This window comes from Cricetulus griseus, chromosome 7, assembly GCF_003668045.3.
Source record: "Cricetulus griseus strain 17A/GY chromosome 7, alternate assembly CriGri-PICRH-1.0, whole genome shotgun sequence".
Classification (NCBI taxonomy): Eukaryota; Metazoa; Chordata; class Mammalia; order Rodentia; family Cricetidae; genus Cricetulus; species Cricetulus griseus.
In genome coordinates this window covers 84,309,162-84,333,821 of record NC_048600.1, presented here as the reverse complement: position 1 = coordinate 84,333,821, position 24,660 = coordinate 84,309,162, and the positions used below count along the sequence as shown (strand labels likewise).

The window sequence follows — 24,660 nt, the reverse complement described above, 5'->3', positions numbered from 1 at the left end:
AAGGCCATCCTTATTCCAATAGCAATATATGCTCAGAATGGCCCAGAATTTGACATACCATTACAGGTTCCCCTAAAATACAGAGTAACAAGAATGGCTATCTGGAATCCATGGAAACAGAATCGTTAATCTTTATTTCAAGAAGCTTGGGGAAGCACCAAGATCCACATGTGGTGTGTGTCCAGGCAGACTTTGAGGATTTTGTACTGTGAGTCCTAAAGTTCTCATAACATTGCCTAAAACAACAAAAATGCTAGCAGGGCAGACAGTGATTCCATTTGTAATAAATGTGTTCATGGGAGGATCTAGTGTTATGTTCTTTATTGAGGAGCAGAAAACCATTGTGAAAGTGTTGAAGGCACAAGTACAGAGTCGGAAAGCTAAACAAATAGTAAGAGTTTTATATTTATTTATTTTTTGAGAGTTTCTCTATGTAGCTTTGGCTGTCCTGGAACTCACTCTGTAGACCAAACTCACAGAGATCTTCCTGTCTCTGCTTCCCAAGCACTGGGATTAAAGGCATGTGCCACCACTGCCCAGCTAATATTACACTTTCTTTTTGTTTGTTTTTGTTTTTTTTTCCAGACAGGGTTTCTCTGTATTGCTTTGGAGGTTGTCCTGGAACTCACTCTGTAGACCAGGCTGGCCTTGAACTCACAAAGATCCACCTGCCTCTGCCTCCTGAGTGCTGGGACTAAAAGCATGCACCACCAATGCCTGGCCTAATATTACACTTTTTAAAACAATAAAAATCAAGCCTTGTGGGGCTGGAGAGATGGCTCAGAGGTTAAGAGCACCGACTGCTCTTCCAGAGGTCCTGAGTTCAATTCCCAGCAACCACATTGTGGCTCACAACCATCCCTTATAAGATCTGGTGCCCTCTTCTGGTGTGCAGATATACATGGAAGCAGAATGTTGTATACATAATAAATAAATCTTTAAAAAAAATCAAGCCTTGTTCTGTGAAAAACATTAAAAATGGTTTAAAAATTTTAAGTATAAAAAGGGTTAGGGAAGCCGGTCGTTGGTGGCTCACGCCTTTAATCCCAGCACTTGGGAGGCAGAGGCAGGTGTATCTCTGTGAGTTCGAAGCCAACCTGGTCTACAGAGTGAGTTCCAGGACAACCTCCAAAGCAATACAGAGAAACCCTGTCTCGAAAAACAAAACAAAACAAAAAAAGGTTTAGGGGTATAGTTCAGTGGTAGAGTGTCTTTCTAGTATGTGCAAGACTCTAGGTTCAAAACCCAATACACACACTCTCTTGATCTCTCTCTCTCTCTGGTGTGTGTGTGTGTGTAAACACAGCTCAAGCTTTACTGGGGAGAATCTTCTGTCTTCCCCACTGGAATGTGAACCTTGATGAAGACAGGTGCCTTTTCTCTCTCTGTGTATTTTGAAGACTGAACCCATGACTTTGAGTATTCCAGGGAAGCATTCTAGCATTGAGCTGTAGCATCTTCAAATCCCACTTTGTTCCCTCTTCCTTTTTGAGTTTGAGACAAGGTCTAAACTGTCCAAGGTGATTCATTTTATTTATTTATTTACTTATTTGAGACAGGGTCTCTGCACATAGTCTTTATTTATTTGAGACAGTGTCTCTGCATATCCCTGACTGTTCTAGAACTCACTATATAGATCAGGCTGTCCTCAAACTCACAGAAATCTGCCTGTCTGTTTCCTGAGTGCTGGGATTAAATGTGTGCATCACCATGCCCCACATCTCAGGTTGATTTTGAACTTTCTTTTTTCTTTTTTTCTTTTCTTTTATTTTTTTTATTTTTTTTTTTATTTTTGGAGACAGGGTTTCTCTCTGGCTTTCGAGGCTGTCCTAGAACTAGCTCTTGTAGAGCAGGCTGGTCTCAAACTCACAGAGATCTGCCTGCTTTTGCCTGCCGAGTGCTGGTATTAAAGCATGCACCACCACTGCCCAGCTGATTTTGAACTTTCTTTTTTTTTTCAGATTTTTTTATTTGAATTAGAAACAAGATTGTTTTACATGGCAATCCCAGTTCCCTTCTTCCCCCGCCCCCAACTAAAACCCTACTTATCACATATCTTTTCTGCTCCTCCTGGATGGTGAGGCCTTCCATAGGGTGTCATCAGAGTCTATTGTATCCTTTGGGATAGGGCCTAGGCCCACCCCTGTGTGTCTTGGCTCAGGGAGTATTCCTGTATGTGGAATGGACTCCCAAAGTCCACACCTATGCTAGGGATAAGTACTGAACTGCTACAGGAGGTCCTGTAGATTTCCGAGGTTTCCTCAATGAAATCCGAGTTCCTGGGGTCTGGATCAGTCCCATGCTGGTATCCCAGCTATCAGTCTGGGGAGCAAGAGTTCCTCCTATGTTCAGGTCCGTTGTTTCTGTGGGTTTCACCAGCCTGGTCTGGACCCCTTTGCTCTTCACTCGTCCTGATTTTGAACTTTCTATTCTTAGCTTTCTGAGTCACTTCTATCACACACAAGCTTGAGCCACTAGGCCTGCCCAGACACCTTACTTTTCTTGGTTATTTTAAGCATTTAGAACATTGCTTGCACCAAATGTATGATAAATAATTATTCGTTAAAGAAACAGAGGAATGTATATGAGGCCAGTAAGTCAGAGGTGGTCCCTTCCCCACTTCCCTACCCCCCCCCCCAAATCTAGCAGGGTTTTGTTGTTGTTGTTGTTGTATTGTGAATTAGGGGTCCATCTACTGGTTATAGAAGGGAAGGCATTCCGGGAAAGGATCCAAAAATACAAGCAAGCCAGGGCAAAGGGGGTGTAATCCCAGAACTCAGGAGCCTGACAGAGAAGGATCAAGAGTTCCAGAACAGCCTGGGGTAAACAGTGAGCTCCAGGCCAGTCTTGGCTACATGGTAAACCCCGTCTTAAAGAATACAGAAACAGAGGAAGAGTAGCTTCATTTGTTTAGTTATATAAACTAATCTCTTAGTCCATAAACTCTTAGAATTATTACTGTCTCACTGGGTGTGGTGCCCCCTGCTGGTAATCTTAGCATTTAGGAGGCTGAAGCAGAAGGATTGTGGAAAATTCAAGGTCAGCCTGGGCTACTTGTGCTGGATGTTTTATGTCAACTTGAAGACAAGCTAACATCATCTGAGAGGAGGGAGCCTCGATTAAGAAAATGTCTCCAGTGTCCTCGAGTTCTGTCCCTTGCCTTCCTGAGGACCACCTTGGGGGAATGCTCCCCTGTACATTGCCCTGTTTATTAAATCTGGATTTACTTAAAAAAGAAAAAAAAAAAAAGGTCTCCAGCCGGGCAGTGGTGGCACACACCTTTAATCCCAGCACTTGGCAGGCAGAGGCATAAGGATCTCTGTGAGTTCGAGACCAGCTTTGTCTACAAGAGCTAGGTCCAGGAAAGCCTCCAAAGCCACAGAAAATCCCTGTCTTGAATCCCCCCCCCAAAAAAAAGCAGGCAGAGTAAGTCATGGGGAGCAAGCCAGTAAGCAGTACCCCTTCATGGCCTCTGTATCAGCTCCTGTCTCCAGGCTCCTTGCCTTACTTACTTGACTTCCTGTCTTGACTTCCACCAGTGGAAGCATAAGCCAACTTAATAAACCCCTTCCTCCCAAATTTGCTTTTTGGCCATGGTGTTTCATTACAGCAATAGAAACCCTAACCAAGACAGCTACCCACTGTATTTGAGAACAAGCTGGGCTACAGAGTGAGACCCTGTGTCTCTGGGTATGTCTGGTGTACAAGATTCTCAAAGGAACAGGGCCACAGAACTTAAAAAGAGCTTTTCCAGTCCCTACACTTCACAGGCTCTCAATCTATGTTGTCTCTATGCATTCTTACATCCTGTAAAGTTACCCCTCATCTCGAACTGTCCCTGCTTAATCCTGTCCCTGGCAGATAACCATTGGAAAACTACAGTCTCTAGCCTTGGCTTCCATTGCCAGTGCTGGGATTTTCCTCCGCTTACTGGAGGCAAGTCACTTGTCATTTCTGAGACCCAGCTCTCTCATTTACAAACTAGGAAATATTATTTCTATCTTCTACAATCATTGTGAGGATTACATGAAATATGACTGCAAAGTCCCAATCACAGCTAGTGGTCTATAGAAAGTATTGGGTAGATGCTAATTTCAACTCAATGGCTTTCACTACACCTCCTTCCCTAGCTCTTGGCAGCCTCTTTCCCCCAGAGTTGGGAATCAAATCTTTGGGTTCCTGGAGTGGATTAGTTTTGAATGTCACTTAATCCTGGTCATTCTTCCGCAATCTGAGCCCTGAAAGGCCAGGGCTGGTAGAGACCGGCAACCTGAATCCTGATAGGGATGGGGTTGATATAAATCCATGTAAGCAACCAGATGCATAGGTAATGCAGGGGATGGAGTTGCAGGCTGGAGCCAAATTGCTGCTGCTGCTGCTGCTGCTATGGGTGATATACTGTGGACATGCACAGATAATTAGGAAAATAGCTCGATATGCATCGATTGTTGAAGTGACCAACGGTGGGACCTGGGGTGACTGGGCCTGGCCTGAGATGTGTCCTGATGGATACTTTGCCAGTGGATTCTCCATCAAGGTGAAGCCTCAGATCCGGGTTTTAAAGGATAGAGATATGCCAGATTGCAGAGCTGAGATTGGCGATCCCCTCGCTGGAGCTCACTTCTCTTCTCCTCCTCACCTAGGTGGAGCCCCCTCAAGGCATTCCTGGAGATGACACAGCTCTGAACGGGATACGGCTTCACTGTACGCGAGGGAACGCAGAGCAAAACACCCATGTTGTGGAGTCCCAATCAGGAAGGTGGGAATTCGGGATCCCCCCCAAAAAATGGGATAGATGGGAAAGAGCATTTATCTAGTGTGTGTAAAGCTGGAAGGGCACTCTGCTAGTGCAAAGGGACGCCCCTTCCCCTCTGTTACACTCCCGAGGTAAAACTCAGTTACGGAGGAGTGGGATGAGAAGTCCACTCCTCTGCATTCAGGGAAACACAGGTGATTAGACCCTTATTGGTAGTACCTGGTTTGGAAGTCCCCAAGTGGGTAGGAGGTGCTCACAGAGCCAGCTATAACTCTCCTTCTCTTGCAGCTGGGGCTCGTGGAGCGAGCCTCTGTGGTGTCCTGGTTCGCACTACCTAATGGCTTTCTCCCTTCGGGTGGAGCCATTTTCATTTCCTGGGGACAATACTGCGGTGAACAACGTGCGCTTCCGTTGCTCAGACGGTGTGGAGCTGGAGGGGCCTGGGCTGAACTGGGGAGATTATGGAGACTGGAGCAACTCCTGTGCCAAAGGTGTCTGTGGCTTGCAGACCAAAATCCAGAAGCCTAGAGGGCTCCGTGATGACACTGCACTTAATGATGTCAGGGTATTCTGCTGTAACAGCTGACGCTATTGCCTCTGCCCACGCTCCCACTGGACCCTGCGTTCTGCTGTAACAGCTGATGCTGTTGCCACGCTCCCACTGGACCCTGCCAGCACTGTGCCTCTTACTATTAAAGCTTCTTGATCTCATTTAAAAATGAGAGAAGCTGCCTCCTTGCTTCTGTCTTGACCCTGCATAGGTCCAGGCCTGCGTTCAGGTTTGGCTTTAAGGGTAACTGTAGGTCACACAGTTCAGAACAAAGAAGTTAATCACATTAACTTTTAGGGCGTAGATGTTATGTTCCCTTTAAGAGCCCAAGCTGTTTCCTTCCGAGCCATCAGTGACTTCAGATTAAGGAATGGGATGGAAGTCCCCACCTCTGTACTCAGGGAAACTGGATGATGAGACCCAATCTATCCCTTATTGGTAGTGCCTGATTTAGAGGTCCCCAAGTTTGAGTTGGCCAGGTGGGGTGTACATTTGGTTTGAAAGTCTCCAGGTGGGTAGGAGGTGCCCATAGAGCCAGTGCAACTAATTAGATGACAATGCAAATGGTTTTATATGTTCATTTTCTAGAGCTCTGAGACTGAAGAATCTTTCCCCATAGTTTCTATGCCCCTCCCCACCTCACTCTCCACCTTGCAAATTCCAAACAGTGGCTTTTCTAAACAGAGATTGTCGTTGAAGACTTTGACTTCCCACACTGTTTTCTCTGTCTGGAATCTCCCAGGTACCCATATTAGATTTTCCTTATGTTAAGTACGCCCCCCCTCACTCAATGCTTATCTCATTACCAATATGTTTTTAAAGAATGTTTACTGAATAAAAAAGGAAGGACTGCTCTTAGGTATGGTAGAGGAGAAGGTTTATTGTAGATAAAAGGGAGAATATAGCCACAGACAGGGGCATCTGTCCAGAGTGAATATGACCCTGAGTTGGGCCATGAAATGATAGTGGAGAGGGGAGAAGAGAGAAGGAAGAGCCAGACCAAGAGGCCAGGAGGGTAAAGGGTAGAAAAAAACAGGACCAGGTAACCAAAAAATCTGGATTATATAGGGAAGGCAGCTGGGGAAAGGGCATCCCAGCCCCAGGACTGAAGAAGTTTAGGGTAGGGGTTGGGTATGCCAGCCAGACCCTCTAACAGGTAGAAACTGAGGGATGCTGGGAGAACCTGGCAGCCAGGTCCACTTTGATATGTTATGTAGACAATTTCAGCCATTTGTATGGTGTCTGACATTTACCGGCAACTGAAATAATTCTTCACTTCTTTAAAAAGAAATTGCCAGCCAGACTATGGTGGCACACACTTTTAATACCACACTAGGGAGGCAGATGAAGGTGAATCTCTGAGTTCAAGGCCAGTCTGGTCTACAGAGCAAGTTCCAGGACAGCCAGGGACACACACAGAAACCCTGTCTTCAAAAACCAAAAAAAAAAAAAAAAAAAAAAAAGACAAGGAAAAAGAAAAAGGAAGAAATTGTCAATGGTGGGTGTAAGAAAAATGAGGCAGAGAAGCACACAGAAGTCATAGATTGTGTGTGTGTGTGTGTGTGTGTGTGTGTGTGTGTGTGTGCCCGCGCGCACGTGTGTGCATGTGTGAGCACACAAGCACAAGCACAGTGTTTGGTTTGACTGCAAGCAGAGTGTGTTGTTTTCAGTACCTAGGAATATTTTGTTTCTTCTGGTGAAGTGGAAGGGTCAGGCTGGGGCTAAGCTGTTCTTTATGGCTTGGGGCTATTTGCCTAGTACTGCCTGACTCAATTCCTCTTGACCTCATGACCTGAGGCTATTATCCAACAATGGGGAGGAGTGAAGTGGGGGCTCAGTAGGTGAAGGTGCTTGGTGCAAGCCCAAGGACCTGAGTTTGATCCCCAGAACACACATGGTATAAGAACCAAGTCCTGCATTATTATCTCCTCTCTCTGTCTCCATCTCTCTCTGTCTCTCTGTCTCTCTGTCTCTTTCTCTCTCTGTCTCTGTCTCTCTCTGTGTCACACACACACACACACACACACACACACACACACAAATTAAGTTAAAATTGCTCATTTTTCATCATTGGCACCTTGAGAGCACAGAATTTTATTTCCAGAACAATAACTATTTGTTAAGAAAATAACAAGCAGGGGGTGGGGTTATAAGTCACAAGCCTAGATACGTCTGAAAGCCCACGTGCAGTCCTTCCAAAGGATAAACTGGGGAAGGGTGTTCAGGGTGGTTTATACCAAAAAAAAAAAAAAAAAATTGAACAATAAAAGCAGTTTATTTCAGCTAAGCACGGAGTGGGTGGTCCACTCAGACTTCCAGAAATGAGGTATTGGGTGGCCCATGGAACTCAGTATTCTGTGCCCTGCAAGAAAATTAAAACGAGTAAAGATGCAGCCAAGAACAAACAGGACCCCACCCCCCACAATTTCACCCCATGCGTTCCCACCTTTTTCCGACAATCGCCACACAATACACCAATGATCGCATTCACCAGCTGTATTCCACACAGCACTATTTCCAGACTTGAGGCAACCACCAGCAGAGAGAAGAGCGTCACGTTCCAGGGTACCACATGAGGTGGCTCCTCACATAAATCCCATAGAGTTTTATTGCGCAAGTAAGAGCCTCTGTGGATGGACAGGGTCATTTGAAAGAATCTGACCACACAGCAGGCCCCACCACCACCCAGTGCAAGGGTCTGCTAAGATCTGCCAAGGGCTCGATGGGCCACGTGGAAGGGGCTCTCTAGAAGCTCGGTCTGGTCCTTCATTCCTGGACCACGCAGGAAAGAAGGGCGGGTGGGGAGGGGCACAGAATGGGGGATACAAACACAGAACAGGACTTACTGGGTTTCTTGGAAGTGATAGTCCCACTGGCCGTTTATTAAGCATTTGGGTCCGATTCGGAGCCCGGTTCCTGACACTGAGAGGCAGTAGATGGCGCCAAGCACCCCAAAGGCAGAGGAGAAGACAGAGCGAAGCATCTAGACCCGGTGTGGAAAGGTTGAGTGAGTAAGCCTGCCTCCTCCCTTGGAGGGCCACCCGTGCCTATTCCTCCCGCATATTGCAGCTCTTCTGTCCAGCCTGCCTAAAAAATGCATTTCTCTTTAAACTCCGGGTCTGAAGTTAGGCGAATCCTAAAAGTCATCTACCACAGAGGTTCATGGGGCTTCTAGGCCCCTCTGGTCAGGTTCATTTGGGCCCAAGACTCTGAGTGAGGCAGCACCTGAGACCTGCTTGTAGGCCGTGGGGAAGGAGTCAGGAATCAAACCTGACGTCGCCCCCGCCCCCAACCCTCAGACAGTGTTTCTCTGAGTTACAGCTCTGGTTGTCCTGAATTCATTTCTTAATTTGGTTCTTACCCTGCAGCGATTTCCACAGCAACCTGCACCACAGCAGCCCTTCCCCCCTGCCCGGACTGCTGCAATTCCCGGACACAGTACCTGTGGGATGAGAGTTGGTGATGACAGCAGGTTCTCTCAAGGCTGTGCTAGCATTGTCCATCTCCTCAGGAAAGCTGCCCACGATGCCCTCAGCCCTTTGTACCGTAAAACCTTATCTATAGTCTCTGGGTCATTGTTGGACTCTACCTTAATTTGTCATTATATGCCTGCCTTATCTCGCTCCAGATTGTAGTTTCCTGGAGGGTTGGGTCCAAAATACTATGCCTGTCTTAGACAAAAGGCCATCAAATGTTCAGGCGAGGGGGTAGCAATATGATTTATTCCACACACATAGTTTTGAATGGTAGGTCCCTACTGAATGGGAGTCAGGATCTTCATTCCACTCTGTGAACTGATTGCTTTGTAAAATGGATCTGCAAGACCAATCTCAAAAAGACTATTCTCAGCATTTAATGAGACAACAGGATGATTTTGTGTCATGACTGGCTGGGATAGAAGACCCTATGCTGATAAATACCTTCAACAGGTACAGTGAGCAGCAATTACGGAGGAGTGTGTTAAGATTTGCGCAGAGATTCTGGTGTAGATTTCTGGATTTCCTAAGAGCCGACTTCTGATTTTTTATTTTTTCCTAGTATCCTTTATTATGAAGTGCATACCCTCCTTGGTAACCAATCAGCTGTTCCTCTGTGCTAACAGTCACTTCTGAGTACCCAGAGAGCCGTATCAAACTGCCTGAAGGACATGCTTGTTTGAATGCCTTTGTTAACTTAGCTTTAGCAAGCCTCATACTGACCTCACGATATCCCCCAATTCATCTGCCTTTTGTCTTTCTTGCCTGCATCAGTGGGAAAATATCCACCAATACACCTGGGCTGCAAGATTTTAACCCTCCTGTACCAGGGCTAACTTCAGTCTTCTGTACTTTTCCTCAGTGGTCTCTAAATCGTTCAGTCCCTTTTTCTTCTTTCACACACTCAGCCCCTACTCCCCTTCCACGAGAATCTCTAATAGATTCTCATCACTCTTATCCCATGCCATCCCAGACTCCGTCCCACACGCTAACACTTGATTAACTTAATATTCAATTACTCTTTTATCTGATCAAGTCCCTTGAGGTATCTTCAAAGATACCCTAGGTGTGTGTGTGTGTGTGCGCGTGCGTGCGTGCGTGCGTGCGTGCGTGCGTGCGTGCGTGCGTGCGTGTGTGTGTGTGTGTGCTGTCCATCCTAGCTGGTGCTACATAGCAAGTTCCAGGCCACCATGGGCTACAAAATAAGTCTCACAAAGACAATCATAGCAAGTCTTTTGAGACTTCCTTACCCTTCCTCCAACTTCATGTAACACAACAGCCTTTGCCCTTGTTTGTACCTTAGTCCCACCAAGTCACATTCTTTGCTTACCTTGCATCCATGGGATTCTACAGCTTTTTGTTTGTTTGTTTGTTCTTTTGTCTAATACTAAGGTTTGAACCCAGGCCTTGTGCATTTTAGGCAACTCTACTGTCTTGGAGCCCATCTCCAGCCCATTTTTCTTTTAAATTTTGATTATTAATTTATTTTGAGGCAAGGTCCATTGTAGCCTAGGCTGCCATTTAACTTATGACACTCTTCCTCCAAAGTGCTAGAATTACAGATCTTAGCCACCACATATGGCTCTATTTTTTTAAAAAAGATTTATGGTGGTTGGAGAGATGGCTCATTGGTTAAGACCACTGACTGTTCTTCCAGAGGACCTGGGTTCAATTCCCAGCACCCACATGGTGGCTCACAACCACCTGTCATTCCAATTTCAGAGGATCAGATGTGCTTTTGATCCATGTGGGCACCAGGCATGCGTATGATGCATAGACATACACACAGGGAAATATCCGTAACAATTTTAAAAAATATTTATTTATTCATTTTTATTTTATTGTGTATATGTGAGTGCCTGCATGTATGTATTTGTATCACAGGTGTGTCTAGTGTCCCTGGAGGCCAGAAAAGTGTGTCCTTGCCAGGAACTGGCAGTATTGCTGCTCTCTCTCTCTCTCTCTCTCTCTCTCTCTCTCTCTCTCTCTTCCTCCCTTCCTTCCTTCCTTCCTGAGACAGGGTCTCTCTATGTAGTCCTGGCTATCCTGGAACTCAATATGTAGACCAGGCTGGCCTCAAAAGTCACAGAGATCCGCCTGCCTCTGTCTCCCAAGTGTTGGGATTAAAGGTGTGTGCCATCACACCCAGCAGCAAGTGCTCTTAACCACTGAGCCATTTCTCCAGCACCCTTCCCTTTTTAAAGGAAGGGTCTCTCTAAGTTGCCTCTTACATAGGCTGGCTTAAGCTCTCACTTCTCCTGCTTTAGTCTGCAGACAGCTGAGAGCCTGGTGCAGTCTAGTTGCATGCTCATAATTCCAGGGTTTTGGAGGAAGAAGATCCAGGGCTGTAGGCTCATCCTCAGCTACACAGTGAGCTCAAGACACACTGGGTTTCATGTGGCCTTCTCTTAATAACCAAAAAGAAAAGAGCCCAGTGATGCCTGTCTGCAGTCCCAGCATTTAGTAGGCAAAGGGGCTCAGGGGTACAGGTCCATCCTCGGGTACACAGTCAGCTCAAGGTGAACCTGATCTGAAGCCTTACCTCAAAAAAAAAAAAAATCCAACTATTTGTTTCCCTTTCTTGAGCTCCTAGGCTCAAGCAATCTCCCTGATGTAGAGATTGAGTACTGGGGACCACAGGCCAGGAAACAGTGGGGGTCTGGTCTGTGTGCTCCGTACACAGGTATGCTTACTTTGTGAAAAACCCATTGAACTACGAGTGTAGTTCAGTGGTAGAGTTTGTACTTAGCATGAAAAAAACCCTTGGGTTCCAACCTGGTAGTCCTCATTCTAGAGTTTTGTTTTCTTTGATTTTTGAGACAAGGTTTCTCTGTGTAACCCTGGCTGTCCTGGGATTCACTTTGTAGACCAGGCTGGCCTTGAACTCAGAGATCTAACTGCCTCTGCCTCCTGAGTACTGGGACTAAAGGTGTGCGCCACCACCATCTGGTTCCCAGAGTTTTTAAAATGGAAAAAAGAAAAGTGGAAAATTTTGATTAGTGGTCTATGTTTATCTCATCAAACTTCAGCTCTGCTGGCTGCCTGGCTGATCCTGAAATGTGGGGCCCCTGTTTGTTTGTTTGTTCGTTTGTTATGATTTTTCGAGACAGGGCTTTTCTGTGGACTTGGAGGCTGTCCTGGAGCTAGCTCTTCTAGACCAGGCTGGCCTTGAACTCACAGAGATCTGCCTGCCTCTGCCTCCCGGAGGACTGGGATTAAAGGCGAGTACCACCACCGCCCAGCGGGGGAGGGGGAGGCCTTGTTTGTAATGTTCCTCTTTTTTTTTTTTAATGTCATCTGTCTGTCAGTTCTGACATCATCACATTAAAAACTTCCTTGGGAACATTACAAAATATGTCCCCGGGTTGGAAGTGTGGTTCAGTTGCAGAGCAAGTCCTTGGCAGGCAGCAAGCCCCAGGGTTAGTCTGAAATATCAAATAGAAGAAAAGAAGAGAAAAAGAAGAAAAAACAAGTGCCTCGCTTGCCCTAAGAGGTGTTTGTGATGATCCCTGATTAGAGAGAGAAAGTGTGTGTGTGTGTGTGTGTGTGCCTCTCTACTTTTGTACCTCAGCTTCTAGAGTGCTGTCCTCACAGGAATAGCCACCATGCCCACATCATCTTGCCATTTATCTGCTTCGTTCATCCAACAAATATGAACTGAACACCTCATAAGGGAAGTGGTCCTTGCTCTCACAGGGCTTCCATTCTTGCTTCCTTGGCACCTTTTTTTTAAATATTTATATTTTTTATTTAATTGGCATTGGTATTTTGTCTGTCTGTATGTCTATATGAAGGTGTCAGATCTTGGAGTTACAGACAGTTTTTAGCTGCCATGTGGGTGCTGGGAACTGAACTAGAGACCTTTGGAAGAACACTCAGTGCTCTTAACTGCTGAGCCATCTCTCCAGCCCCCTCCTTGGGCACCTTTTGCCTTATCTACAGAGCACAGCCATTAAAAAGAGCACGGTGCCGTGCAGTATCCCCTATCCCCGAAAGGCTGCTGTGAATGAGGATGTTGGGAGCCCAACCTTAACAGATCCAATGATGCAGGCAAGTTTGATTGGGTAGGCGAATCAGCTGGTTTAGACTGGAGGCATACTTGATGTGACTGCTGGGTGATTGTGAGAGCCTAGAAGTAAGAGAGCTGAGAGAGCATCAGAGTAGAGGCCAACCACCAGAATCCAAGCAGTGGGTAGAGTCAGAGTGACGCCAGAGGGCAAGGGGAGGGAGCTGTTATCTCGGGTATCTCCATTAGCAGCTAATAAAGATGTGACCAGCAGAGGGGACCAAAGTGCAACTTCTCCCAGAGAACTTTAAAAGCCAGCTGTGCTAAAGATGGGAAACTGTGCTAGACAGATCTCTTGTCTTTATCCCATGAAGATGGTAGGTTAACCATCCAAAAGTTCTCCAGAATGGTCAGGCATGGCAGCACACACCTGTAATTGAGTGGTTGAGGCAGGAAGATTTCAAGTTCTACATTGGCCTGGGTTATATAGTGAGTTCCAGGCTAGCTTGAAGTAAATCAGGATATTGCTTCTAAATACATACATAAACAAACAAAAAGTAAAAAATTGAGAAAGAAAATTCTATAAATGGGAGGGAGTTTGAAGATGGGGGCAGCAAATCTAGGATATTTGTGTCTCTCCTTCCCTTGATATTTACTTTTGTTTGTTTGGTTGTTTTTTTTTTTTTCAAGACAGTTTTTTTTTTTTTTTTTTTTTTTTTTTTTTTTTTTGTGTGTGTGTGTATAGCTCTGGCTGTCCTGAAACTTGCTCACTAGTGCAGGCTGGCTTCAAACTCAGAGATCCACTTGCTTCTGCCTCTGGAGCACTGGGATGGAAGGCATGAACCACCGTGCCTGGTTCTTCTCTCACTTTTAATAGATCTTAGTCTGCAGGAAGACTGGGGCATCTACTCTAAAAGACTGACCTAGGTCCAGGGTTATTACCCCTAACAGAGACTGGGGATCCTGGAAGGTGGGCTGAGAAGGAACGGCTGTGGAAGAGAGGGAAAGCCAACACGATGCTGGCTGGTGGAGTAACTGATCTGAGCTATCTACCTGGGCTGAGATTGTTCAGGACAACCTCACCAGTTATGACACTGTCCTGATAACGTCCCACACAACCAGCTGCTCCTTCGGCTTCTACCCTCGTAATGAGGTTTTCTCAGTATGTGTTCACTGAGAGGCACGTAGAACTTGCTCCCACCTAATAGAGACGACACTCCTCTTCTTCCACCCATTACCCTCAGACACTCAGCTCAGGACCCCTAGAGCTCTCCAGACCTTCTACAGAATGGTTAGGGTGTGTGAGCAGATGGATGGGCTCCTAGTCCCCACAAAGCCCTTGCCACACCCTCCAGAGCAAATTGGTCCTCTCTCCTCTTTTCCTCTCTGTCCTGTCCACCGTCCCTTTGCAATGTACCCAGGTCCCCGGCCAACACTCCAGCATTCTCACCATCAGGCCTCCTCCAATGAAGCCACCCATAAGCCAGACTTGCAAGCTGAGGTTGTCGTTGGTCCAGGTGGTCTTCCCATCAGGTACCAGCAGGAGGGCATTGGCCACAATGCAGATCAGGGAGAGCGGGATGAGAGAGAGCCCCAGGCAACGCGCACACTTTCCTGTACACATGTCAGCAGCTTCAGGAAAGGCAGGTGGTGAATGAAAGTGAGCGGGAAGTGCCAGGGTCCAGAGCTGGCACTTGGAGCAAAGGTCTGAAAAGAGGCGTGGCAGAAACTGGTAGAATCGCAATGATAAGAGGAGAGAGGCCCAGAGGAGGTACAGGGGCTGCAGCTGGGTGAGTTAAAGAGGAGGATGTGATGTCAGGAGATATGGGAGCTTGTCACACAAAGGAAGTTGACCGGGGTCAGCATCTTCTTCCTTGATCTGTACACACCTTCCCACAGCCCTTCCTCATCTACCTGGAGATTCAGCTGAACCCTTCACCCCTGGAAGTCTCAGTTGTTTCATTTGTTAAAAAAAAAAAAAAAAAAAAAAAAAAAAAGGTTGTGTGAAGCCACTTTGAGCTGGCGGAGGGATTCCATGGGACAAGGTAGAAGGATCTATCGCCAAGGAAGCATAGGACAGATATATGATGGACTCATTATTTCTGCCCCACAGGGAGACATTTTTCTGTAAAGAAACTAAAAAGACTGCAGTGGAGCCAGGCAGCGGCTTTCAACTGTAACTCAGCTAGGCAGAAAGATTGTGAGTTGGTTACATTGCAAGGCATTGTTTGAAAACACACAAAAGGATGATAATGACTTCTGGTCTATTTATTTCTTCTCAAAAACTTTGCTTTGTTTTGTCTTTTCAAGACAGGGTTTCACTGTGTAGCCCTGGCGGTCCTGGAACTCATTTTGTAGACCAGGCTGGCCTCGAACTCACAGATCTGCCTGCCTCTGCCTCCCGAGTGCTGGGATTAAAGGTGTGCACCATGATGCCCAGATCCCATTTTCATTTGGTTTTGTTCACGCTCTGAGAACAAAGAAGTTCTGGTTTTGTCGAGGTGCTGAAGGAGCTGATGACCTGTCATCACGGGAGAGGGCCAGCCTGTTGGAAAGTGAAATCTAGGCGAGTGAACAATGGAGATAGAAATTGTGACGATGCTGTTTAAACCTGGACGTACAGCCATCCCTCAGAATGTTTCAGTTATGTGAGCTGGTTCGAGTTGTGTTTCTGTCAACTCTAATATAAGAAATCTATTTTATTTTTGGCTTTTTGAGACAAGGTTGCAGTACGGGGCCAAACGGGCCTCAAACTCACTATCCTCCTGGCTCAGCATCATGAGGGCTGGGATTATAGGCATTTATCATCATCTCCAGTGAATAAATGATTTTTTTAAGATTTATTTTTATTTTATGTGAGTGTGTATCTGCACAACATGTTCATGCAGTGCCAGAAGAAGCCAGAAGAAAGTATCAGATCCCCTGGAACTGGAGTTACACAAGGCTGTTAGCATCCATGTTAGTGCTGTGAATTGAACCTGGATCCATCCAGTACTCTTAATTATGGAATCATCTCTCCAGCCCTTGCAATCATTTTGGCTATGTTGAATTCCTTAAGCCCATTCTTCCTTAGGACCTCGTGGTGGAGAGTGTATGGACTCACAGTTTCAGGACTAAGCCCCGGATTGTGACCTTGAAGAACTGACTCATGCTTGGTAGCATCTGGTGGTGTCATAGAGAGATGAGGGTCACAAGAAATACTCTGGAACTTCACAAGGGCACCTGATAACAGTGACATAGGGAAGGAGGTGTGTAGTCAGGGGTCTCTGTTGAGTCTCCTGCCCAAACCACCATAGACATGTGGGAAATGGAGAAAATTAGGTGTCACTCAAAAATAAATGGCAGAATCTTGGAGGAATCCCTGTTACCTGTGAGATGGAGGAGCTGGATGGAGAACAGCAATGAAGAATCTACCTCTTAAACGAGGGATGCCTGAAAAAAGAAAGTACTTTGAACTTTCCCCATCTGTTCCAAGTGTTTGCCTCTGACTCATAAACAATTACATGGTCATTGATATTTGGCATTGCTTCTGATAGCTTGTTTAGTGCTTTTATAATATCTCCAGTGCTGAGGCCAAAAGTATCAATGCTTGCTAATTTCAAGCACCCAGGAGACAGAGACCAGAATCCTCCAAGTTTGAGGCCAATCTGAACTACATAGTGAGCTCCTGGCCAGCCTGCGTTACATTGTGAGCTCCCACCCAATCAGGGTTATGTAGTGAGATCTTGTCTCAACAACGTAAACACAAAACAAAACAAAATTTACAAAGTGAAGGAGATGGGGAGGACAGTGAGAAAGTTGATCAGTTTGAACAAGATATGACGACACGAATGTGTGAAAATACCACAATTAAAACTATTACTTTCCAGGCAGTGGTGGCTCACACCTTTAACCCCAGCACTCAGGAGACAGAGGCAGGTGGATCTCTGAGTTTGAGGCCAGCCTAGTCTACAAAGTGAGTTCTAGGAGAGCTAAGGATACACAGTGAAACCCTGTCTTGAAAAACAAACAAACAAACAAACAAAACCATTACTTGTTATATCAACTTAAAAAAATTTAAATGTATTTCCATAGTGCTTCCTTTTCTTTAAAGTTTTACATTCTCTGGTTTTTCTGGAGGTATATTTTAAGGTTGAAACAGTGGTCATTTTTAAATGCTGTACATCATTCTTTAGCATGTCACTTGCCTGTCCCCTCTGCAGCCCCCTCTGAGGGGTTGTATACAGATGGCTTACCATGCCTCAAACAACTAGACCTCATGAGCTTCAGTAAAAAGGGAACTATTTGCTGTAATTCCTCAGCCCTCCCTGTGTGGATGTCCTTTGAAATGCCAGCTTGTAACCCTTCCTGCTAGAAGTAGAATACACCTTTACTGCATGGGCAAACTGGAATGCGGGCAGAAACAACAAGACAAGATCTCAGTACCAATACACATAAACAAAAACAAATTAAAAAACAAATGAAGTGCTCTATGGTGCCATGTGTCTCTATCATTGTCACCAGAGGAACAAGCTGGGCTACCCACTGGTTTAGAAAAAACAAAAACAAAGGTGTAAAATATAAGGAAAAAATTCCTGGTTGGATGCCAATCTATGTCATCTGCCTTCTGGCCAACCCTTACATGTATGAGTGAAATAAATGCTTATATTTATATGTCATGAACACTATGGGTTTTCTTTTTTAGATTTATTTATTTATTTATCATGTATACAGTGCGTGCCAGAAGAGGGCACCAGACCACATTACAGATGGTTGTGAGCCACCATGTGGTTGCTGGGAATTGAACTCAGAACTCTGGAAGAGCAGCAGTCAGTGCTCTTAACCCCTGAGCCATCTTTCCAGCCCCATATGGGTTTTCATTTTATTAAAAAATTCTTTTGTGTGTGTGTGTGTATTTTTTGTTTGTTTTTCGAGACAGGGTTTCTCTGTAGCTTTGGAGGCTTGGAGGCTGTTCTGGAACTCACTCTGTAGACCAAACTGGCCTTGAACTCACAGAGATCCACCTGCCTCTGCCTTCTGAGTGCTGGGATTAAAGGTGTACGCCACCAACGCCTGGCTATTAAAAACTTCTTGTGTGTGTGTGTGTGTGTGTGTGTGTGTGTGTGTGTGTACACAAGTGTGCCACGGAACACTTGTGGAGGTCGGATGACAACCTCTGGTGACAGCTTTATCTGACCTGCTGGCCTTGCTTGAGGCAGGGTCTCTTCTTTGTCACTACACACGCTGGCTTGTCCCACAGACTTTTGAAGATTCTCCTGTCTTCACTTCCCACTTGCTACAGGAGTCCTAGGGTCATAGGGGTACATGCCCTTTCTGACCTGTATGTGGGCTCTGGGATTTGAACTGGGGTCCTCACACTTGTGCAGCAAGCCCGCTACCCACTGAGCCATCTCTCCAGCTCAGGCTTTGTTGTTGTTTGTTTGGTTGGTTCTGTTTATTTTTTGAGACATAGCATCATGTGGGGAAAAGTGACCACTAATTTATTATGAGGTCGAGTATGAATTCTTTTTTCTTAAACAAATGAAATCCTTTACTTACACCACATTTCTCTTGTGAAGATTATTTTCTTTAAAGAACATTTGAGAAGTAAGTCTTGAACTAAGTATTTTTTATTTACTTCCTGCAAAATCTTTCCATCTTGCCAGTAACAAGCTGTGTTGCTGTAAAGATGGGTTTAATCATTAACAAGCCTAATTTTGTCTCTATCAACAACAAAACTACTTACTAGCTCTGATCAGAAGAACTGGAAGTTCATTGGGGAAATTCACTTACCAATTAGTCACTACATATTATCAGCTGACAAAATTAAGTCTGGTATAGGATATCTGTCATCTATGTAACTGCAGGTAGTCATAGCTTGTCACTTAAGTCTCCAAATTGATGAAACATAACAAAGAGCTAGAATACAGTCTTAGGATCTCATAATGACTTGTTTGAAAAATTAATCATTTTGGTGCCGAATTCAAACAATAGTGCTGTCAAGGCTAGCAGTAAGACAGTGTAGCCCCTAGTTTTTTGTTTGTTTGTTTGTTTGTGCTTTTTGAGACAGGGTTTCTCTGTGGCTTTGGAGGCTGTCCTGGAACTAGCTCTTGTAGATCAGTCTGATCTCTAACCCACAGAGATCCACCTGCCTGTGCCTCCCAAGTGCTGGGACTAAAGGCATGCACCACCACTGCCCAGCCTTTTTAATTGTTTTTAAGACAGGGTTTCACTATGTATACCAAGTTGGAATGGAACTCATAGAAATCTACCTGTCTCTCCCTCCCAAGTACAGATATTAAAGGCATGCACCACCAGGCTCAGCTCACATTATTAATTTTAGTGTGTGTGTACACATGCATGTGTGTGTGGGAATGTGTGTGAAGATCAGAAAACAACTTTGTATGTCATCTTCAGGAACAGTGGTCACCTCCTTTGAGACAAGGTCCTCTGATTGGCTTGGAGCTCATTAATTAGACTAGGCTAGACCAGATGACCAGTGACCCTCATGGATCTATTTCTTCAATGCTGAGATTATAAGCACAAACCATCATACCCAGCATTTTAATGTGGGTATGTGGGTTCTGGGGACTGAATGCATGTCTTAATGCTTGCAAGGCAAGTATTCTGTGCACTGAGCCATCTCTCCAGCCTCTTTAATATATATATATATATATATATATATATATATATATATATATATATATCTTCCCTTCCTCTCCCTCTGTGTGTGTGTGTGTGTGTGTGTGTGATATGAAAGAGAGAGAGAGGGAGAGGTAGACCTAGGCTTCAGGAATGTTAGACCTGTTCAGCCACTGAGTCACTTTGCTAGCCTTATTATCTCAAGCAACTCTCTATGGATGAGTAACATTATTAAACATTACAGAGATTTGGAAACATTTCCTCAAACACAGGAGAGATCACAACATCCAAAAGTGAACTCTGGAAAAAAAATTCCTGTAGGATTCAGCAGAAAATTTCAGGAAGAATTTTGGTGAACGTATTAGAATTCTGGAGGTAAGAGCAAGAAAGACCAGGCTGAGGTGAAAGGCTCTGGCCTGTGGGTGGAGAAGGATAGATTTCATGAAAAGCTAATACATATAAAGAGACATAAGTGTGTGCTTGAAGGATAGCTCTGTGGTTAAGAGCACTGGCTGCTCTTCCAGATGATCTGGGTTCAATTCCCAGCACCCACGTGATGCTCATAACTGTCTGTAACTCCAGTTCCAGGGAATCCAACACTCTCACACATGCACATATGCAGGCAAAACACCAATGTACAAAAAAAATAAGTAATTTAGAAATAGAGGGAGAGACATAAGCTCACATGGAAGGATCCAAGAACAGGCTTGAGACTGAGGAGAAGTGAACGAGGAAGGACAAATTTGAGGAAACTTTCAAATCTAGAGGTAAAGGTCTAAAAGTTTACAACAAAGAAGCAACAAAGCATAGCAGTGTTTCCACCCTAAAATAACAATGGTTGAAGAGACACCAGTTGCCGATGGCTGGAGTTTGTAAGCCTGTGGTACAGTGCCAGCCTAGCAAGTGTGACGCCCCAGACTCACTCTGTAGTAGTGGTTCTCAACCTTCCTAATGCTGCAACCCTTTAATACAGTTCCTCATGTTGTGTGACCCCCCCAACATTATTTTTGTTGCTACTTCATTACTGTGATTTTGCTACTGTTATGAATCATAATGTAAGTATCTGATATTTGACTCCTGTGAAAGGGTCATGTGACCCCCAAAGGTCGTGACCCCAATTGAGAACCACTGTTCTATAGTATTACAAAGAAAAGGCTGAGAGCAAACAAGTAAAAGCAGTTTGCCATCTTCCTGAGGTGAAATCATGGTGGAGCTTAGGTCTACTTGGCTTGGTAGCAGGTTGAAAGGTTGAATGTATTTCAGCATGACGCCTCTGAAGAAAACATTTGAATTAAAAGGTTCATATAGCCAAGTATAGGGGCACATGTAATTCCAGCACTTAAAGAGCAGAGGCAGGAAGCTAGATGCAAGTTCATGGCCAGCATGGTCTACACAGCAAGTTCATGGCCAGCTTGGGTTGCATACATACAGACACTGTCTCAAACACAAACAAAAAAGCCAAAGACCTATGCAAAATTAGAAAGGCTACTTAGAGGGCTGGGAGTATAGATCCCTGGCAGACAGCTTGCAGACATAAAGCCCTGGGAAGCAAATGACACAAGACAAAGAGGTGGTGTCCAAAGCTACATCAACAGAAAAATAGATTTGACTCAATTATTATGTGCATGTCTGAGTTTACCAGAGTCTGGAGTCATATGACCACGTGAGAGACCAAAACTCATTTCTGAGAAGGCTTGGGTTTCAGGACATCACTGTTTCCTCTGTTTGTGGGAAATGATCTTAACTCACCAAGAGATGAAACAAAGTCAGACACTCCAAATGGGGAAGTCTTGCCATAAGCCTCAATGGTATTTATTTGTTTACTTATTTAGTTTTTGAGACAGGGTTTCTCTGTGTAGTTTTGTAGACCAGGCTGGCCTCCAACTCACAGAGATCCACCTGCCTCTCCCTGGGTACTGGGGTTAAAGAAGTGTGCCACCACCACCAGGCTCTCAATAGTTTTTATAAACATGATTACAAAATTAGATTTTAATTTCTCAATTTAAAATATTCCAAAAAGGGGCTGGGGCGGTGGCTTAGGGTTTAAGAGAACATGCTGCTCTGCTCTCGTAGAGGACCCAGGTTCTGTTTCCAGCACCCACATGGTGGCTTGCAACTATCCATACTGTCAGTCTCAAGAATCTGATTCTCCTGACCTCCAAAGGCACACACACACACACACACACACACACACACACACACACACATGCAAAACATGCATGCACATAAGATAAACGTAATATATATATATATATATATTAATTTAAAGAACCGAAGAGATAACTTATTTGTAAAGTGCTTGTCTTGCAAGCATGACTTGAGTTTTAGCTCCAGACATGGAGAAAGGCTCAGTGGTTAAGAGCACTGACTGCTCTTCCAGAGAATCTGGGTTTGATTCCCAGCACCCACATGGCAGCTCACAACTGTCTGTAACTACAGTTTCCAGGGATCCAATGATATTTTCTGGTCTCCCTGACCACCAGGCACACATGTAGCTGGTGACTTCCTCTTCCTCTTCCCCTTCTGTTTCCCCTTCTACTTCTTTGAGACGGGGTTTTCTCTGTATAGACCTGGCTGTCCTGGAACTCACACTATAGACCAGGCTGGCCTTGAACTCAGAGATCCATCTGCCTCTGCTTCCCAAGTGCTGGGATTAAAGGCGAGCACCACCACCTGTGCTCATTTTTAAAAATTTGGAGTGAGTGTTTTGCATGCACATTTGTATGTGCATCATGTGTATCCCAGAGGAAGAAGTCAGAAGAAGATACTGGGTCCTCTGGAACTTGGGATCTAGAGTTTCAGGTGGTTGTGAGCCCACGAGTGCTGGAAACATCTCAGGTCTTCTGGGAATGTGTCTAGTGTTCTTAAGATCTGAGTCATTGATCTGCTCCTCACTTCTGACTTCTCTATTCTGGGCCTGCAGTGATGAAAAGAGATCTGTATGCCATTTCTTCCCTGCCACTATAGTTGGAACCCTCTGAAACCACGAGCCAAAGTAAGTCTCTCTTTAAGATGCTTCTGTCGTGAATTTCATCATGGTGACTAAAAGTTACTACAATCCAGAAGTGTGAGGTGCAGTCAGTGCCACATTGTCTGCTGTGCCTCATTGTAGGGCCAGCTTCATCCTCAGCAGGATCCTCTGCTGATGGCACCATCAGCTGCTACACTTAAACCTTGTGGTTTTACAACGGAGCAAGGGGATCTCTTCTGTGGCTTTCCTGAAGTGAGGAGTCTTCTTTCCCATGTACTTCTGCAAACCTCTTTGGCTCAGGTTTGCTGCCTGTGCTAGGCCTAGTTCATTGAAGTCAGGGGGTTAGAATGTGTCAATCAACTTGAGACATTTAGAGATCAATTCAGAATATAAGATGTCAATAAAGTCAACTATTACAAGGGAATAAGGTAGAATGAATGGATGATGGAAAGACATCCAACAAATACTCATAGGAATTGTCTAAATTTCCTCTCCCCACACTGTCTTACCATAGCTGAGCTGAGCAAACCAGATGTATATGCTTAATCCAGTATCCCAATATGGGGCAGAGATGGTGAATTAGCCATACCCCTCTTCTTTTTCTTCTTCTTCTTCTTCTTCTTCTTCTTCTTCTTCTTCTTCTTCTTCTTCTTCTTCTTCTTCTTCTTCATCTCCCTACATGTGGCTGCCCTGGTAACTACTATGTAGATCAGGCTGGCCTTGAACTCATAGAGTTCCACTTGCCTCCTTGCCACCACGCTTGGTTGAGTCAGCCCATTTTTTGTTGATGTGTAGCAATAGACTTTTAATCTAGGCCATGGCTGCTGAGCCAGACTGTATTTTTCAGCTTTCCTTCCAAATAAATTGCCCCTGTGATTAAATGCTGGCCTGTGTACAGGGACCACCATGTTCATCCTGATGCATGGAAGTGGTGGTGGGCAGGCTACCAGTTCCACAAACCTTGAGGACCAGACAGCATCATGGGCACACCAGGCCTGGTGAGGGGGAGATAAGCCAGAAACACTTTTGAATTAAGACCCTGGGTTCTGGGCTGGAGAGACGGCTCAGTGGTAAAGGCATCAGTCACCAAGCCTGAAAACCTGAAGTCAATCCTCCAGACTCACACAGTACAAAGAGAGAACTGACTCCTGTAGGTTGTTTGCTGAGCCCCACACTTGTGCAGAAGCACACACCACTGCCCTTCTGAAGAACAAATAAATAAGTGTTAATTTTAAAAGAGGGAAATATGAAAAGATCCTAGGTTTTGAGGGGCATGGAAAGCACTGAGACATGACAATAAGTGCAAAGCAAAGCAGATTCAAGTAAACATGTAAATGTCACAAACACCATAGATTCTGTGAGAAGAACCCATGTGTTCACCAAGAGAACATTGAGGGGGGTCCTGATCAAGATTCATTCCCTACACTGGGGCACAGACTCCCAGCTCCTGGCCAGCACCCCTCAGGATGGAAAGTCATCATCTGGGACAGTGACACTACAAATGAGGCTCCTGTCATCCCTCTGCATTCCTCCTGGATCCTGGTCTGTGCATATACTCCTTCTGGGATTATATGGCTGGGGTGGTCTGGATAACACCGGCTCCTGGATAATATCTGCTCCATTTGCAACCTGAAAACTCATGAAGGTAACGTGCGTCTGAGTTGTGAGCTGGCAGGTCATCTGGCTGCCAGTTTCTGAATGACAATCTGATCATCCCTAGGTCTGCTGACCTCAGGTGCTCTGTGGGACATCAAGACCAACCAGCAGACAAAGCACATTTACTGGATATACTGGAAATGCCATGAGCCTGTCTTTCACTCCCCCAAACCAAAATATTTCTGGTTCTTGTGATGCTTCAGGCAAGCACTGGGGATGTCCATGAGGAGGTACACCATAGACCTTTACAGGCCATGGGTCTGACATCAGTGACACCTCTTTCCCAATGGCAAAGCCTTTGCCACTGGCTCTGATGACCCTACATTCAGGTTGTCCAACTTCCTTGAAGACCAGAATCTCATGACCCTACTCAGCTGACAAAATTATATATGGGATCATATCTGACTCCTTTAAGAACAGATGTGCCTACTAGCATTGGTGGTGCATATCTTTAATCCCAGATCCCAGGAGGTAGAGGCAGATGAATCTCTGTGAGTTCAAGGCCAGCCTGGTCTACAGAGTGAGTTCTAGGACAGCCACAGTGACTACACAGAGAAACCCTGTCTTGGAAAAACAAACAAACAAACAAACAAACAAACAAACAAGGAGAGGAGTAAAGAACAG

General features: G+C 45.1%; 2 protein-coding genes and 1 pseudogene across 2 annotated transcripts; 2 read left to right on the top strand and 1 right to left on the bottom strand.

Moving 5' to 3' along the window:
* Positions 1 to 4,230: 4,230 nt before the first annotated feature.
* On the top strand, positions 4,231 to 5,478 carry Vmo1 (vitelline membrane outer layer 1 homolog). The gene is made up of 3 exons (XM_027426182.2): positions 4,231 to 4,537; positions 4,644 to 4,759; positions 5,045 to 5,478. The coding sequence occupies exons 1-3, from the start codon at positions 4,331 to 4,333 to the stop codon at positions 5,340 to 5,342; spliced, it is 621 nt and encodes a 206-aa protein (XP_027281983.1). The 5' UTR covers positions 4,231 to 4,330; the 3' UTR covers positions 5,343 to 5,478.
* A 2,175-nt stretch (positions 5,479 to 7,653) lies between these two features.
* Positions 7,654 to 14,412, bottom strand: Tm4sf5 (transmembrane 4 L six family member 5). Its single transcript, XM_035448125.1, has 5 exons — positions 14,239 to 14,412; positions 8,668 to 8,748; positions 8,153 to 8,289; positions 7,738 to 7,933; positions 7,654 to 7,668 (listed from the first exon to the last, which is right to left on the bottom strand). The coding sequence occupies exons 1-5, from the start codon at positions 14,410 to 14,412 to the stop codon at positions 7,654 to 7,656; spliced, it is 603 nt and encodes a 200-aa protein (XP_035304016.1).
* An 8,874-nt stretch (positions 14,413 to 23,286) lies between these two features.
* LOC100751704 lies at positions 23,287 to 24,414 on the top strand (annotated as a pseudogene).
* Positions 24,415 to 24,660: the final 246 nt, after the last annotated feature.

What these genes read in the sequence shown, in the direction of transcription:
- Vmo1 (XM_027426182.2), top strand. Translation starts at nt 4,331, where the DNA reads ATGCAGGGGATGGAGTTGCAGGCTGGAGCCAAATTGCTGCTGCTGCTG. An exon ending in CCAGTGGATTCTCCATCAAG is followed by an intron (nt 4,538 to 4,643) that starts GTGAAGCCTCAG and finishes CTCCTCACCTAG; the next exon opens with GTGGAGCCCCCTCAAGGCAT. An exon ending in GTGGAGTCCCAATCAGGAAG is followed by an intron (nt 4,760 to 5,044) that starts GTGGGAATTCGG and finishes CTTCTCTTGCAG; the next exon opens with CTGGGGCTCGTGGAGCGAGC.
- Tm4sf5 (XM_035448125.1), bottom strand. Translation starts at nt 14,412, where the DNA reads ATGTGTACAGGAAAGTGTGCGCGTTGCCTGGGGCTCTCTCTCATCCCG. An exon ending in TCATTGGAGGAGGCCTGATG is followed by an intron (nt 8,749 to 14,238) that starts GTGAGAATGCTG and finishes CTCATCCCACAG; the next exon opens with GTACTGTGTCCGGGAATTGC. An exon ending in GCTGTGGAAATCGCTGCAGG is followed by an intron (nt 8,290 to 8,667) that starts GTAAGAACCAAA and finishes CACCGGGTCTAG; the next exon opens with ATGCTTCGCTCTGTCTTCTC.